This window comes from Lipophrys pholis (genome assembly GCF_963383615.2).
Source record: "Lipophrys pholis genome assembly, chromosome: 21".
Taxonomy (NCBI): Eukaryota; Metazoa; Chordata; class Actinopteri; order Blenniiformes; family Blenniidae; genus Lipophrys; species Lipophrys pholis.
Genome location: NC_137649.1, coordinates 22,657,460 through 22,674,762, shown reverse-complemented (window position 1 = coordinate 22,674,762; position 17,303 = coordinate 22,657,460). Strand labels below are relative to the sequence as shown.

General features: G+C 42.9%; 1 protein-coding gene across 1 annotated transcript in view; it reads left to right on the top strand.

Moving 5' to 3' along the window:
• The window catches only part of opn5 (opsin 5), a 68,371-nt gene extending 64,354 nt beyond the window's left edge, over positions 1–4,017 (top strand). The window contains exons 4-6 of the mRNA XM_080491007.1: positions 321–491; positions 3,030–3,364; positions 3,451–4,017. Of these exons, the coding sequence (XP_080347133.1) occupies positions 321–491; positions 3,030–3,364; positions 3,451–3,696 (752 nt within the window). The 3' untranslated portion in view covers positions 3,697–4,017. The remainder of the gene's footprint in view (positions 1–320; positions 492–3,029; positions 3,365–3,450) is intronic.
• Positions 4,018–17,303: the final 13,286 nt, after the last annotated feature.

The following is a 17,303-nucleotide window of genomic DNA, read 5'->3' as shown; positions in this document are numbered from 1 at the left end:
GGCGGCGGGGCAAAGCTTATCGACTCCGAGCAATCTCAGTTTCTCCTGCCACCAAAATACAGGGTGTAAGAAAGGAATGATTTCCAGCGCTGGAAGCTCGTGGTCTGTGACGGACTGAAGGAAAAACGTGATGTTTGATATGTGCAGTTTTTTCTGTTGATCAGTTACTATTTTCTTTCTTCTCTCGCCCATGTCACTTTCCACGTCACCTCACTAAACTCGTCATCTCCTCTTTCCTCTTTCCTCCCTCCTCCACCTTCATGACTTCATCATCCCACCTCTTCTTCACTCCTCCTCCTCCTCCTCTTCTGTCCCTGCAGTGACAGGAAAGCCGTTTTTCGTTGTGTCTAGTTTCTCCCACCGCTGGTTGTTCGGCTGGGAGGGCTGCCGCTTCTACGGCTGGGCGGGTTTCTTCTTCGGCTGCGGGAGCCTCATCACAATGACGGTGGTCAGCCTGGACCGGTACCTGAAGATCTGCCATCTTCGATATGGTGCGTCGCAAAGTCCCCAACGTTAGAAATCCTTCAATCCCACGTGTGTGTGTGTGTGTGTGTGTGTGTGTGTGTGTGTGTGTGTGTGTGTGTGTGTGTGTGTGTGTGTGTGTGTGTGTGTGTGTGTGTGTGTGTGTGTGTTCAATAAAATTGTGTATATATGTATATATATTCTCAATAAAATTTTTAAGATTTTCCTTATTTATATATATATATATATATGTAGTAGCATTTTGAATCAGACTTCTCAAGCTGTTATTGTTTCACCCTGATAATAGAGAGTTACAAGAGTCTCCTCTGGAAGGAACTAATGTGTGGATTAGTTTGTCAGTGTCACTCTGTTCCTGATGGTAGAGACATTCCAGGTGAAAGAAAAACAATCCTGCAGACGTTTAATTTGGGAGTTGAAGGATCAATTCTGGTCCAAAATAACATCCGTGAGACCAATTTGCTGAAAATGGTTTTGTTTTGTTTGTTTACTTGCTTGTGTTTGTGATGGAGCGATTGAATGGAGCCCACAAGTCTAAGATGATTATTAATAACCGGTTTGGACATGTTGAACATTTAAATCATCGAAACACGTCTTGAGCTTCACAGCAAACAAATGAACAGAAAATAAAAAAATCACAAGCTCTTGGAGATGATTGGTCACAGATTGAAGGCTAAGCTGAGAAATGCGTCTCGCCACATAAACAGAAGTACCTCGGTTCCCGGCTGAGCACATTTTCACCTCTTTTCACAATCCCTTTCAAACGGACGTTCATAAATGTGCTAAATTGATCTAGTATTTCTCCTCACTGTCGGTAGATCACACCAGGTCCACAGACATGACTTTAATTGGCGACTCTAAATGTGATTGTCCGTCTCTCCATCACGGCTTTTTTCGTTAAAAGATTAAACTGCGTCGCGCGGCGTATTTTAAAGCAATATAGAAGAAGAAAGGATAGAAAGGGGGAGGGGGGGGGGGGGGGGGGGGGGGTCCTGTCAAGGTCATTTATCTTCAGGCTGATATTGTACGTTATAAATGCCAGACCGAAGCAATCGCCGCATCTGACAGATGTGATTTATGGGAACATATAGATTTGCTTGGAGTGGGAAACAATGCGAATCACTCCTGGTTTGATACAGTGAAGCCTGAGTGGAGAGAGTGAGGTCCTGACTGGAGCTACGATAAGAGCACGTCATGGTGGAGGTCAGAGGACGAATGTCTGGGTTACAGAGTCTGTTAGGCCGTCTTCACACGACGGCGTCTTCAAGTGAAAACACAAAAACCTTCGATGCATTTCAAGACAACGGATCCTTGGAGGCACTGAAAATGATTGAAAACAGCTTCCAAGGTGGGACTTTTTGAAAAACGCTCTGATTCTGTGTAGATAAGAAATACTTGATAATAATAAAAACTAATAATAAATAAATAAGAACCTATTTCTCATAAATAAGATAAAAGGTTAGTAATAATGAATAAGCAATGATAAATGAACTGCATAATACATAAATATACCGTGTAAGTAATAATAAATAAGATAAATAAATAAGAACAATGTTTCCTCCATGGTGTCATGACTGCCCGTCCATATCCTCCTGGGATTTGGTAGTTTTATTTTGACAGTCACCTTAATAACAATCCACTTTGGTCGTCGGTCCACACGAATGTCCGTGTAACCCCCATTGTTAATGTTTACAGTGTGTTGTTCTCGGCGTGTGTGAGTACCTTCTGGATTTTGGAATGTTCCACCTTGGGAGCCATTTTCAAAAAGTTGCGCTTTCAGTGGCTCCGAGCAACGAAGGTTTTGTGTTGTCACTTGAAAACGTTGCCGTGTAAATGGGGACTTTGAAAACTTTCCTCGTCACAGCAGCATATGGATTGAAACGGTAGCATTTAAAACGCGACTTGTTGTTAAATCTATTATCTGTTATATTAGTGAAATAGGTTTAGATTCCGTTCAGGGTGGAAGACGAGTTCTGGCTTGCACAGCCCTGAAACAAGCTGTTTTTAAGGGCCCGTTTACACGACTACGTTTTCACGTATAAACACCAGAGTTTCGTTGCGCTTTTGAAAACATTTTCCAAGGTGGAACCTTTTGGGAAAACGCTCCGTCTCCGTCTCCGTGGAAACAGCAGATAATGCAACTTTCTGAAAGCGTTCTGGATCTGTCTGCGTTGACGTGCACATGCGCACCACGGCTGTATTAAATAGTTCTTCTGTACTTTCACGAGTAGATGAACAATAACAAAAATGTTCTCCTGAGTCTATGTTCTCCTGGGACTTGGTAGTTTTATTTTGACAGTCCAACTTGGTCGTCGGTCCACTAGAATGTCTGTGTACTCCCATTGTCATAGCATATTCTCTGTGTGGTTTCATTGTAAAAACAAACAGCACCCACTAGTGGCCCAGCACAAACACTACACTGTTTTCAGCGTTTCTGCAGTTTCCCATGTACACAGGAAACTTTTCTGAAATAAAATGTTGGCTTAGCGAGCACTTTCAATCCCGGGGTGTTAATTTTCCTTCGTTTTGTTTTTTTCCACAACTCGCAGGCACGTGGCTGAAACGTCACCACGCCTTCCTGTGCCTGGCCTTCGTGTGGATGTACGCAGCCTTCTGGGCCACCATGCCGCTGGTCGGCTGGGGGAGTTACGCCCCGGAGCCCTTCGGCACCTCCTGCACGCTGGACTGGTGGCTGGCGCAGGCGTCCGTGTCGGGCCAGAGCTTCGTCATGGCCATCCTCTTCTTCTGCCTCGTCCTCCCCACCGGCATCATCGTCTTCTCCTACGTCATGATCATCTTCAAAGTCAAGTCCTCCACCAAGGAGATCTCCAACTTTGACGCCCGCATCAAAAACAACCACAACCTGGAGATAAAGCTGACGAAGGTGGGTGAGAAGCGACGCGCCACGTCGACTCGTTCACGCTGGAGTTCCGCGGTTTTGGAAATGGAACCTTTGTTTTGCGCCGGCAGGTGGCGATGCTGATCTGTGCAGGCTTCTTGATAGCCTGGATCCCCTATGCAGTGGTGTCGGTGGTGTCGGCGTTCGGCGAGCCGGACTCGGTGCCCATCTCCGTGTCCGTCATCCCTACATTACTGGCCAAATCCTCGGCGATGTACAACCCCATAATCTACCAGCTCGTCGACCTGAAGAACTCCTGCTCGTCCTGCTGCGTTAAGGTCATGAAGAAACGACGGCATTTTAGAAAGTCAAGGTGAAACACTTTTCTTTTTTTTTTTACTTCACATTCGCATCACACGAGGTGTTAATTCTCACTGAATGCACTCTCCTGTTATTTCTACTTTAGTTGTCTGTTTTTAATCGATTCAAACTGTCTAACCCAGGAGTTAAGTTAAAGAGGAGTTAGTGGAGTTAGTAAAATTGCTAGTATAGAAAGGGCGGTTCAGAGAAAGTACAAGTAAAAACCAAATTTAAAAATTGCTCGTATAGATATAACTGCTCTAACCACGAGGAAATGCACAGGGGCTATAAATAGTTTGAGCTAAAACAACTTAAATAGCCAAGATGCATAAAATCACAAAAATGGAGGGAAAAAAATCCATTAAAAAAGTATAGGGTTAAATAAATCTCTAAAAATGGCTACAAGAGCTGAAAATATAATAAATTACATCTCAATTTTACTTATGACACTTTATGAATGCAACCTAAATTTTTTGCAATTTGTTTTTTTTAAAGATCTCATTTTCTTCATTTAAGAGAAGTTATTTGTTTTGTTGCTCCAGACAATTTTTATTTGGTGGAAAATTGCAAAATGGCTCTTTTGGTCATAAAAGTTCTAGTCCAATGGCACCGACATGCATGTTTGTTTTTATTCCTGGATAAAGGTCCCAAAAAGTGGTATTGTCTTATATTTGGGGTCTGATATTTACCTCCTGGTGTTATGTCAAGCTCTGCATGACGACAGAATGGGCGCCTCGGAAACAAGAGGAACCGTTTCAATTGGATATATTATGCATGACCCTATTGAATGTGAGAACGCACACTAAGGACTGATCTCATATTGCAGTGCAGCAATACAGTAATATTGCCATGTGTTATGGACTATGTGCACTGCATATGAAGGTTAGTCAAATCAATAACATCCACAAACAATCCCCCAAATTGTGAAGGAGTGGGGGTGTCCAGCATCACATACGTCTCTCAAAACAGGCAGAAAACTAGAGCGCACGCACTGACGTAGAGCTCCCTTAATGTCAGCAGAAGTCACGAATTAGATTGGAATCCATATTAGAGCCAGCTGACTACCTCCTGGCTCCCCGGGCATCACATTGCAACATTCAGCAAACAATATTTGTGTTGTTTCACAGTTTGTAAACAGTTGGCATGTGTCATAACTTCCTCTTTGGCCATCATGCCTCACAAGACCCTCATTATGCAGCAAGGAAAACCACAAAATTCCTCCCAGAGGTCAGCGCTGGCCCAAAAGGTCACTGGTCATGGCGATGGGAACCACATGGCTTTTTGTGTGCGCGCAAAGCGTTTTACCATGAATGTGATTTAATTAAGTCAACATACAGATAAGGTATAGAGGACTATTGCTACCTTTGAGTGACAGGTGGAAGCTCTCACACAGTGGATGTGATCTTCTTTGAGCCTGTGACGTCGTTCCAACACAAATGGACCAAACCATTCCATGCCATTTCTGTCATATTGAGCATGTATTTATTTGCTGTGTACTGTATTTGTATTTGTATTTCAGAGAACGAGCTTTGCTATTTAGAGATTGTTCAGTTTTCTACAGTGGCTCAGACGTTGTGTTGTGACTTTTTCTGTTGTTTAGTGACTTTCCGCTGTTGCGTTGTGACTTTTTCCTGTTGTGTCGTGGCTTTTTGTTGTTGTTGTGATTTTTTGTCGTTGTGTTGTGACTTTCTGTTGTCGTGTTGTGCCGTTGGCCCTTCTAGACCACCCTAGTTTTCCTCAATACAATATACAATATTGGGGATATAGTTTGTGTTTGCGAAGTTAAATGAGAGTGAATATCCTTCAGCATTCACAACCAGTAGGAATTCAAAACAGCCTGTTTAAAATGTACTGTCACGGTAAGACCATACAGGCCTTTTGCAATATTGTAATTATGTGTACAAATGAAATCAAGGAGTGTTTGTTCCTTCTTCACAGTGGATAGATCAACATAAGGCTTGTCCTCGTACAGACAGAGAAGCTGGCGCTCCAATTGTTCTGGTTTGGCGTTGCCTCCATGCCTCAGGGACTGGGCGGCTTCCTGTCGTCAATTAAACCCTGAGCGTGACATCATTACTAAGAAAACTGTGATTGTGAAACCGTCTGACTGAACGCTGAACCAAAAGAATCTGTTCAAAACGTAATTAACCTGAGCACATGAGTGAATTCAACAAGACATTTCTCATAAAGCAGATATGGGGGGGGGGGGGTCAATAGATGTTCAGAAAGAAGAAACGGGCTCGTTTGGAGTCCCGTTGAATCTCTTGCATAAAGGGTTCAATCTGCACCAGGTTAAAAAAAAAAAAAACGCTCTATTGTTGGCCAGCTAATGGAATTCACAGAGAGATAATAGTCACATTTCTGCTCGAAAGGGCACATTCACACATTCACTCACACACCAATGGAGGCGGTTGCCATGCGAAGCGCTGCATCCATCCATTGGAAGGTAAGAAGTTCTGTACCTTGCTCAAGGACACTTGGACATGGAGAACAGGGGAGACGGGGAATTCATGTACCGATCAGTCTTAGAAAAATTGTCCGCTATTTGACGCAGATTTGTTTGATCTTTCCATGTGAAGTTATGATGCAAACACAGATTATTAGTTATTTTTGTCGCTGAGAGGAAATTGTTTGCCGTCAGTGCGAGGAATTCTCCTGTTCATGCCGGGCTGCTCATTTGTTGTCACAGACAAGTGAAACACCATTAAGTATCTGATTTTGAATCAAGGACGTCCAACAGCGAGGGCTAAGTGTCTCGTTCTGGGCAAAGCTATGAACTCATTCACACATGCCATCACTTTCATATCTACATCCTGTACATTCAATTATTTTAGATTAGAATAACTCCTGAACGTCACATGACATGAAAGACCTGATGATAAAATACGAGACATGGATTTCATTGTCTGTGACACATAGTATGTAAAGATGTAACCAACAAAACCATTGTTCATGAACACCGATGAAAATGATTTGCAAAAAATATTACAGTTGCTGTTAAGAGTATTCTATTTGAAAACAGAGTCTCGACACAACTGCATTATTCTATGCAAATGCAGTACGTGAGCACGATTCATTGTCTGACGACAACAACAGCATTGGAACGTGCCAGAAGATGAAACCCGAAAGCTATGTGAAGCATGAGATAACCATTGTTTGTGAGTACATCTCATAAACCATCGTCAGCAAAAACAACCGAAAGCCATTGTCTGCGAGCACAGTTCTCCTCTGCAGGCACAACCACACCAATGTCTGTCCTCAGTTCCTCAACACTTCCAGAATATCCAACGAATGCTGCTGTCTCGGGATGCATCGATATCACTTTTTTAAAAGATGAGTTCAAGTATGAATAATAATGTTAAAAAAAAAAAAGTATGAGCAGTAATCTCAATCGACTTGACGATATTTTTTACCTTCGCTAACAAAAGTTAGGCGACAGACGAAAGCGGGCCGAGGAGGTTATGTTTTATAAATAAATCCCCAAAAACTGCAAAAAACTGTCGCAAACAAAGTGGATGAGAGAGGCACCTCATGGAAGAGATCAGCGTCTGTTGCCATGGAGACGCTCCCTGCTCTGTGTTTCACACAGTGATGTTGCTACCTGACAGGCGAGTGAGCATCGATATGAGCTAACGGCTATCACGCTAACTCGGTTCCGCTAACAAATGTGGCGTTGGCGGAGCCCTGCGCTCTACCGAGCGTAGCTCTAGTCGTCGCTGTTGTCGCAGTGTTGTAACACTTCCTGATGGCGTTTTCTTTCCCCTCGCAGGTTTTACACCATCTCCGGCTCGTTAAAGGACCCGCCGCCGCCGCCGCCCGCCGCCAGCAGCCAAAGACACTCACATCGAGATGTGAGATTGAAAAACGAAACTTGAGACTGAGTGACCTTCTTACCTCTTCTACTTTGGACCGTTTGCCTTGTTCCCTGCCCTTTGTGCCCTGCACTTGACCAATCACATGCTGCCTGTCATCTGCTGTGACATCATCAACCTCTCACCGAGTATATCGCAATCTCTCTCTATATATATTTTTTTGGTTGGTATTTGTTTGACTGCTCACGCTGGATGTTTTCCCGCAGCTCCCCCACCGCCTCTTCCTTGGAATTACTCCCCCCCCCCCCCCCCCCCCCCCCCCCCCCCCTCCACGGGGGTTCTCCTCAATCTGTGGAGTTGTCTTTTACCGTGGTTCCAACATACAAGTGATGTGTCGTTGTGAGCATCTCAACTCTTCCTCCTTCGGTATTTTGGATACGCCGTCTGCCGACGCCGTGAGCGAAACCGCCTGCTGAACGACCGATCACGGCGTCGTTTGGCTCGTCGTTCCCGAACCAAAGTCACGTCAAGCCAAATCATCTGCAAAAGTACAGGATGTTCTACAAAGACTGCAGAGGCTAGATATATATATATATATTTTTTGGACGATGTTTTAGAAGCTGATCTGCAAATGAGAACGTTCCGACGAAGAAAATGAGCCATGTGAATCAGGTTTGTGTCGAGGTCAAAGTTGTATTTTTACTGTTTGTACAGGCTGTTGTATTTTGTACACCCCGTGGCTTCTAGGCAATAGATATTGGTATTTGGGGGGGCGGGGCGGGCGGCACTGTGTCACATTCACTCATGTTCTATATCAACTGCACACGATGAGATTGTCAACGCTTTGACACGGTATTGTCACTTTCACAGTGTCGATCAAACCTTTTTGTGCTCCCGAGATAAACCATTTCACGTCCAATGCTTCACGAGAAGGATCAGAGCACTTTACTTTAAGAAAAAACAACAAAAAAACAAGAAAAAAAGCATTCAAGTAAGCACTGATAACACTTTCCTGACTTTTATATGTAGTGAATTGTGGACAGACACACGTTAGAGAACCAACTGTATTTTTTTCACTCGTGTCTGTACCCACATTGATGGCCATGGGCACAAGTATATTTATGGCTGATTCAGGGACTGTTTTTAATGTATTGGTTGGTTTTTCAGCACTTGCAAGAAATACCGGATTTGTTTAAATGTCGCGTTAAAGAAATATGATCATTGTGTGTGTGTGTGTTGCTGAGAATTAGACGAAAAGATCCCCCCCCCCCCCCCCCCATGGCTGCATGCTAAGTACGAAGCTAAAGTCAAGTAGCAATAGAGTGACGCAGAAAGACCAAAATTTCAAGCTCGCTCAAAACTGGTCTTTTTTTTTTTTTTTTTTTTTTTACACCAGTATCAGGATCGGATCCGGTACTCTATGGAGTACTCCAAAAACAGATACCCGATACAGCCGGGTGAGAATTACGCTACGTCTTGTCATCAACATCGTACGCTAAGAGAATGAGCGACGTCCGCGGTTTGCAGATTCTTCAGTATTAATGGCAAACCTGAGAAATTTAGTTCTGCCAAAGTATGAATATCGTACAACACCAGCAACTTCATCACCAGCGATATTTGGACCAGCAGAGTTAGCCTGATGTCACTCAGTGGATCCACGCTACATGCTACATGCTAAAGAGTTTCAGGGTCCCACACACCAGCGATGTTTCATGATAAACATGATTAAAGTGTGACTGATACACTCATCAACAGCGATCTGGTATCGGTGCATCCCTGGTTGAGATTTTACAAACAATAATATTTGCGATGAATATTTTTTTTTTCAGCTTCCATAATCTTCACAGTTGAGTACTGCATATATTTTTGAATCAATGGCCTTTTAAAAAAGTTAGAAGTAGGCTAAGAACAAGCTCTACTATATGCGATCGTGACTTTAACGTAGCCAACACAACTTTTATTAAGCAGGATTACCTTTTTGTTCTTTGTTTGCGAGCGTAGGAATCAATGGCACGACCAGTGAAAGTCACATATTCACATTTGTTGCAGTGCAAATTGGCGGGAAATGTTCCCGCTACGGTTCCAATAGACTTATGGCAGCTCATTTCTTTGATCTTCTACTCCTTCTCTTTGCATATTTCGTAGACTTCAAAATAGACTTGTTTGGTCATTCATTTCATCATTTACGTCACGTATATTCTGCGCCACTACAAAGAAAAACTTCAAGATGAAATTGGGCTGGTTAGAGCCTGATATGCGACAACGACCCAAAAGGTAACAACGACCCGAATTCATATAAAGTATGACGGAATAAAACCTGAACTGGTCGATAATGTAAAAATAAGTGTTGAGGCTGAATTGTAATTAAAAAAATTTAATAAACCCTAGAATGTAAATAAAAGAAAAGGAGAGCACCCACACTTTGTAATAACTGTTGCAATGTGTAACAAGTTATTGCAACATGAGTTGAAAATGTATAACATTATTACATGTTGCACCGTTATTACATAATGCAGAGCTCCAGGCCCCCGAAGCACATTGCAATGTTGGTTACAAACCATGCAAGGTGCTCAGCTCAACGGGCTCAAGGAGGCCCCGGGGATTGAACCTTCAAAACTCCCATTAAGAGTCAAGCCACTCTATCAGCAGCAAAAAGCTAACTGGTAGCAACAGGCAATATTTGAAGCTCAACTTCTGTACAATCAGTCCTGCTTCTTTTTTTTTTTTAATCCATATGCAATCTTTTTGTTTGTGAGGAACACGGTTCTCTGTGAGAGCTCTGGTTCCTTTTCCCTGGATGGATGAATGTGTATCAAATGACAATCAGGGTTTTCAATGAACCCAACGCAAAGCATGCGACGCTTCAGTCAGCAGAGGTCCGACAATCATTATCTTAATCTCACTTGCTTAACACAACACGCGCAGCTCGTTTTGCTGCAGCAGCTGGTGAATATGAATATACAAGTACAGCAGAGTGTCAAAAAACGAAAAGGCGCCTCTGGCAAAAGGAATTATAAACATTTATTCAGAAAAATAATTGGTAATAAACGTTGCTGCTCATGTCTAAAATGATTTATCCAATGTAAAGCCCCGTTTACACGACGACGTTTCAAGTGAAAACTGCAACTGCGGAAACACTTTAAACGATGTATTTAGCATGCCAGGCCACAAGGTGGTGCTGTTGGTCTTTTTTGTGTGTGTGTGTGTGTGTAATGAAACCACACACACACGTGCAGAGAACAAGATGCCGTAAACATTAACAAAGGCGAGTTGGCAGACATTTGCCAACCAAGTTGGATTACTATTCCAGGTGACTCAACCGTAAAACTGCCAAGTCCCAGGACAACGTGGACTCTGGGAGTCACGACACTCTTGTTGATATTGTGTCCATCTACTCGCGCGTGTGCAGAAGAACTACGTACCATCTCCTCAATCATTTTAGAACGGACCCACCTTGGGTGCTGTTTTCAAAAAGTGTCATTCTCAGTGGCTCAGAGCACCCAAGAAAACGCAACGTTCAGGTACATTCAGTCGCCCAGTTGAGAATGTACAATCTTTTTAAATCTTCCAGTTTTCACCCGGTTGAATGACCCTCTCCAGCTTTAGTGCTGCTGTAGCAGTTCAGCACTCGAGCTCTGCCTCCCGGTTCCGTACGAAGCTAATCAACTTATGGCTGCAGCTCCCTACTTTACAGCAATTTGTCGTGCCGCCATTGACCACTGAAGTGGTGCTCAAGAGAACAATATCTGGACTTTCAATTGCATAAAGACATTCTTCATCCACCTGCTGAAGAAGTAGTAGTAGTAGGTTTTTTTTCTTGTTTTTTTTTTCAAAATCTCTGCGGTCTCTCCAGAGTCTCTCAATGATCTTTTCATCTAAATCTCAGCAGGAAGTATTTCCATTCAAAAGAAATGTACATTTAATTGGTTCAGCATTTTTTCCCCTTTTTGCACAAGCCTGAGTTGTCATTCGTGTTTAATGTTTATGTATGCACATTTCTGGAATGAAGATAAGCAATATTTAAAAATGTGCTCTGCTTGTTGACGCGTGTGATTTGCACCTTCACCTCACAAAACCTACAAGTTAGCTCATGGAGCCGTCGGGTGTTTTCGCTGGTGTCGGGTGGAATGAAACGGCGGTTCTCCGGACATTGGTTTCTGGCCCCCGGCAGCAGCTCAGCGGCGGGCTTATCTGGACATCAAGTGGGTGGAAGTGGGAAGAATCCCAGAGTGTGTAGTGAAGACGAGAGCGGCAGCCAGCAGCTTTGGAATAGACCGAAGGTCGCGGCCGGTCAAAGTGCTTGATAAATAGCTTTGGTGTTTTCTTGCCTAATTAAAGTCCTCGCTTGCAACGGAACGCTTAATTATCTACTTGGAAAAGTCGGTGTGTGTGATAATTATAACATGAGGGTGGTGAGTATTTCCACCTGATGTGATGCAAGAACATCCAATTAGTTCGACTCTGGTGTGTCATCATCGGGTCGAGCGACGACGCTCAATTTGCTGCCCACATCTGCAACTGGAGAACTTCAGAGGACGTACAGAGAATTCTGCAGGAGCCCATATAGGCCCACCAATCACGGCTCTTTTTGTTCTACATGACCTGGTTAAGGTCAAAGGAAGCTGGTAATCGTCCATGATAAGACAATAAAATGTTACTAGAAGGTTTGCTCTTTGAGTTTGAGTGTTTGGGTTAGACGGGGATCTCTACTGCAGGTTGAGCTTTGGTTTGGTGAATGTTTGGTCTGGATCAAAAAGGTGGAATGTGAACACGGCCTGAGTGTCTTCAGGGTCTTCGTTCAGGCGACGTGTAATCTCTAAAGAACTATAAACTGGAGCAAACAAGGTCTCTGGTCGGTTTGTTGACAGAAGACAGCGCCCCCAAACCAGCAGCTGGTGTTACTGCGTGACATTTCCCAGGCGGTTTGATCCTGTTTCAAAAGTTTAACCAAACCAAATGAAGGGGTGATAAACCCCCCTCCACCCCTCTTTTAAAAAAACAAACAACCACTCCACAAGGCCAAACCCCGACACACATTCCTGATTCCTGGAATAAGATTAAGATTCTTAAAAGGACGATAACTTCAGAACATGACTTGTTGTTGACTTGGCCTCCTTAAATTAAATTAAATCAAGACTCCTTAAAACAAACTCTTTAGTCCTGACCTGAACTCTTTGAGTATGTGAGGGACAGTCGGACACGTTAAAGTAAATCCAAACTCAATTTGCTCTGTTTATTTTTGTTACTGACTCCCAGGGTGGTTTCCAGCCACTGCACACATGGAAAACCGTGAACTGCGAAATAGTTCTACTTATTTATGGATGTTAATTTTATTTATTAATTTATTAATTTATTTTTAGAATTCAACAATAGTCTATGGAATCTTGGACAAAGTTTACATGACGTTAAATTTGTTTTTCAGAAAGGTTTTGTGTTCACCGTTTTGAAAACGATGTCCGTTCACACGGCAACGGCAGAAACACTGAAAACAATGTCGTTTTCATGTTAGGCCACTAGTGGGCGCCGTGGGTGATTTTGTAATGAAACCGCACACGTGTGCAGAGAACGACACGCTACAATGGGAGAACACAGACTTTCGTATGGACAGGCGATGGAGTTGGATTGTTTTTACGGTGACTGTCAAAATAAAAGTACCAACCAAGTCCCAGGAGAATGTGGACCGGGAGTCATGACACTCAAGAACATTGTTGTTCTTGTCCGTCTACTGAGCATGTGCAGAAGAACTATGCACCGCGGCCGTCGTGTGCATGCACGGTAGCAGCGTTTCCGCCGTCTACATGGAGACGAAGTGAGATCTTTTTCAAAAGGTTGTGTTCGTCCCCCGTTGACACGGCGATGGAGTGTTTTCAAAAAGTTCTGCCTTGGTAGTCAGTTTGTCCGAGCACCGGTGTCGTGTAAACGGACACCCAAAGGTTTTCGTGGTCTTGCTCATGAATCAATATTCCATGATTTCAATTTATGAGCCAAAAGCAGATCGTCTTTCTGACTGACGGTCAAATTTATGACAGTTCGGGAGAAATCTTGAAATTTCATTGAGTCAAATCAACAACACAGCATAGGAGACCTTCTTCTTCTACACCCACCAAGCAACGTCGAAAGCTGCCTTGCTTGTCGGCGCGATCGCTTCCATCCATCCACAGATACACCAAAGCAATCAAACCAGCAATCAAACCAGCAAAAAAAACAGCAATCAAACCAGCAAAAAACAAGCAATCAAACCAGCAATCAAACCAGCAAAAAAACCAGCAATCAAACCAGCAAACAACAAGCAATCAAACCAGCAAAAAAAACCGCAAAAAACCAGCAAAAAAACCAGCAATCAAACCAGCAAAAAAAACAGCAAAAAAACAGCAATCAAACCAGCAAAAAAACAGCAATCAAACCAGCAATCAAACCAGCAAAAAAACCAGCAAAAAAACAGCAATCAAACCAGCAAAAAAACAGCAAAAAAACAGCAATCAAACCAGCAATCAAACTTCTCTGTTGCAGAGTTTCAACACCAACCGCTCACAAAATTGTTCTGCTTTTCAGTAATGTGCCAAATGTGTGTAATCATCTTGCTGGAATCACGACACACACACACACACACACACACACACACACACACACACACACACACACACACACACACACACACACACACACACACACACACACACAGTGCAGAAGAGGAATCCTTGGGAGGGTGTCGACAGCTCGTCCTGTCTCCACCACCTGACTCCTCCATGATGCCTCCAGTCAGTGAGACACAACAAGTGAAGCCTCTTATCCTCCCCAATCTAAATTTAACCAGCAGAGTTAAACAAGGTCTTTTAGCCTTGATGTGCAACTTGTGGATGAGACTAAAGGTTTTTAAAGCCAGCCACTTTACATGCATGGTGAGTTTTAAAGTCCCATATCATGGACTGTTAGTTCGTCAAAACAAATCCAATTGTTGAACCGAGTCAAAGGACGATTGATAAATCTGAAATCTGCTGAGCCCAGAGTGTTTCCGTTTGAGTTTTGGTATGGATGCGTTTAGATTTGGACCAATTAAGTAATAGCAAAGTGACATGAACAACTAATACAAAATAGTATCTAGTTGCCACAACGTACTATATCGTGGCCACCATACAGTATTTCATGTCCTCAAAATTGTTTTTCATGATCAAAAATAGTATTTTTGTGGCCATGAAATATCATTTTATGGGCAAAAAATAGTGTTTTGTGGCCACAAAATAGTTTTTCTAGGTCAAAAATAGTATTTTGTGGCCACAGTGTACTATATTGTTGCCTCGAGTTACTATTTTGTGAACACTTTATAGTATTTTGTGGCCACAAATAACTATTGTTTACAATTTAATATCACAAAAAATATTATTTGTGACCATGCAATACGATTTTATGGCCTCAAATAGCTTTGTGGTGCTCACAAGTTTTTCATCTTCACTTGTATTCATTGCCACGTAAAAAAGTACTTTGTGGAAAGTCGTCAAGACAAATGAGCACCGTTATTAGTACCTGTTGATTTGATCAATCCTCGGTGGGTTTTGTAATTCGTGCTTTTACACACAGAAACCTGCAGGAAATGACTTTTCATTGTGGAAGGAAGCTCGAGTATCAACAGGAAACCCAAAGACACATTACAGTCGAGGAAGGTGGCGGCGGAGTTTAGTTAGTGGGGGGTTTTTCTCTACATCCCTCTTATCTCGGGATTGAAGGCCAAGAAGAGATTTGCTCTGCTGTGATTGTACATTCTCCTCTCGCTCCACGGAGCAGCGACGCACCTGGAAAACCTCCAACATGGATGCGATTTGTTGTGAAATATGAGGTAATAAAACCCGGAACTTAACAAGAATATAAATGTGATCTCAACATGTTTAACGTTATACATTATTTAGTGCTGATGACTGGAGAAATGCATTACAGAGTGTAGAGAATAAAAGACTATAAACGACTTGGGCCATCATACATAAATACCATCAACTGTATATAAATATACGCATGTTTGAAAACTGTTGTCCATTTACACAGGCAACAGCAGTGTGTGTGTGTGTGTGTGTGTGTGTGTGTGTGTGTGTGTGTGTGTGTGTGTGTGTGTGTGTGTGTGTGTGTGTGTGTGTGTGTGTGTGTGTGTGTGAGTGATGTTGGGTTAACTCTTCAAAATGGTGAATCGCAAAGCAAAGCAGTGTCCGTGACTCTGCAGCGGAGAACCCAGGAGAGGACGGGGAACTCCCGCCACGCCGCCGTCGACTTCCAGGAAGTTTCCCCTCGTTTCCGCGGTGACGGGGCGTTTTCAAAAAGTTGTGTTCTCAGTGGCTCCGAGCGCCGTTGTCACATGAACAGACGCAACCAAAGTAGAGGGAGTAAAGCAGCGTTGGTCAAGTTACACGAAAATTGTAATCAGTTACTGATTTTCAAAAGTAATCAGTTACTTTAGCTTAGTTACTTTTGATATAAAGCAATCTCTATTGCAGACTCTTAGGGCCATATAATAAAAAACGAAACATGTAAAAACAGTGAACTCTATATAAGCAAACAGACAACAACAATAAAATAGAATATTAAGACCCAGATGAAGGCAGTGTCCAGTGTCCTGTGTCCAGTGTCCAGTGTCCAGTGTCCAGTGTCCAGTGTCCAGTGTCCTGTGTCCTGTGTCCTGTGTCCTGTGCCTCCGCTGACTTTCCTTTGGTCTGATTAAAACCTTTATTTCATCGTTGCTGTTTGTAAATTCCAAAACTAAAACTGAGCAGAAAGTCAAAGCTCCGATTCAGTTGTCGGTAAACACCCGGGGTGTGCAACCTTCGTGACCAAAAGACGTGATTTTGATATACTGACAAATAAAATGCATTCATGTAGTTTTGAATTAAGACGTTAAATATTTCCTGATATTTTCAGTCGTTCTTATACCTGATTCTAGATGTTTCATCCGTCTTTTTTCTTTTCTTTTTAACTACTTTGTCTCTCTTTCAGGCATGTTTTCCCTTAATCTTTTTAGTGCTTCTAGTGTATGTGTGATGCATCTCTTGGTATTTCAGACTTCAAACCGCTCATAGTATTTTTCTCTGTGAACGTAGCAAGGCATCCAGTTAGTAATAAAGCCTCCCTGAAGACAGGGTCACCCTTTATACCCTTTAAGTCGTTGATCACTAAAACCTCAACCAGCCACGGAGGACCGGCTGGTTCACGTCACGGCAGCAGGTTTGGAATTACCAGCGTCCCCATGACACCCGGGAATAAATCAAGTTTACAAACTGAAAATGTGATTAAAGGAAGTAGGTCCAACTCTGAAATGGCCCTTTTAGAACTCCTGATGGAGGAATGTGAATGAAAACACTGAAACAAACCAGGCTGAACTTCTTGTGACGGAGGCTTTTCCTGGCGACTCTGACACGACCTTGACTGGGATTGGCTAAACCCCCGATGACACTATATAGGGTTTGATTTCTGATGGGCTGGTTGGAGCAACACACTTTTTAAAACCTGAAACAAGCCGGGGAGAGAGAGGACAGACTGTCTTCACTTCTGGGACGTCAGTCCAGGTATGGAGACGATTGTCACTGTTGAAAACTATTAGAATGTGAATTTTGCATAATATGACCCTTCAAAGCCTAAATGTAAATCCCCAAAGTTCATTTCTAACACATTATTTATAACCGTGCTGCACAGTTTGACACAAAACCTTAAACGCATCCAACAAAGATTCCACACATTGAGCGCTTTCAGAGTGAAACGTCACAATCAGAGGTTCGTTGGTCAACATCCTGCCTTTGTACGAGTACTGGCACGTCGCAGGCAATAATTCCCCACAT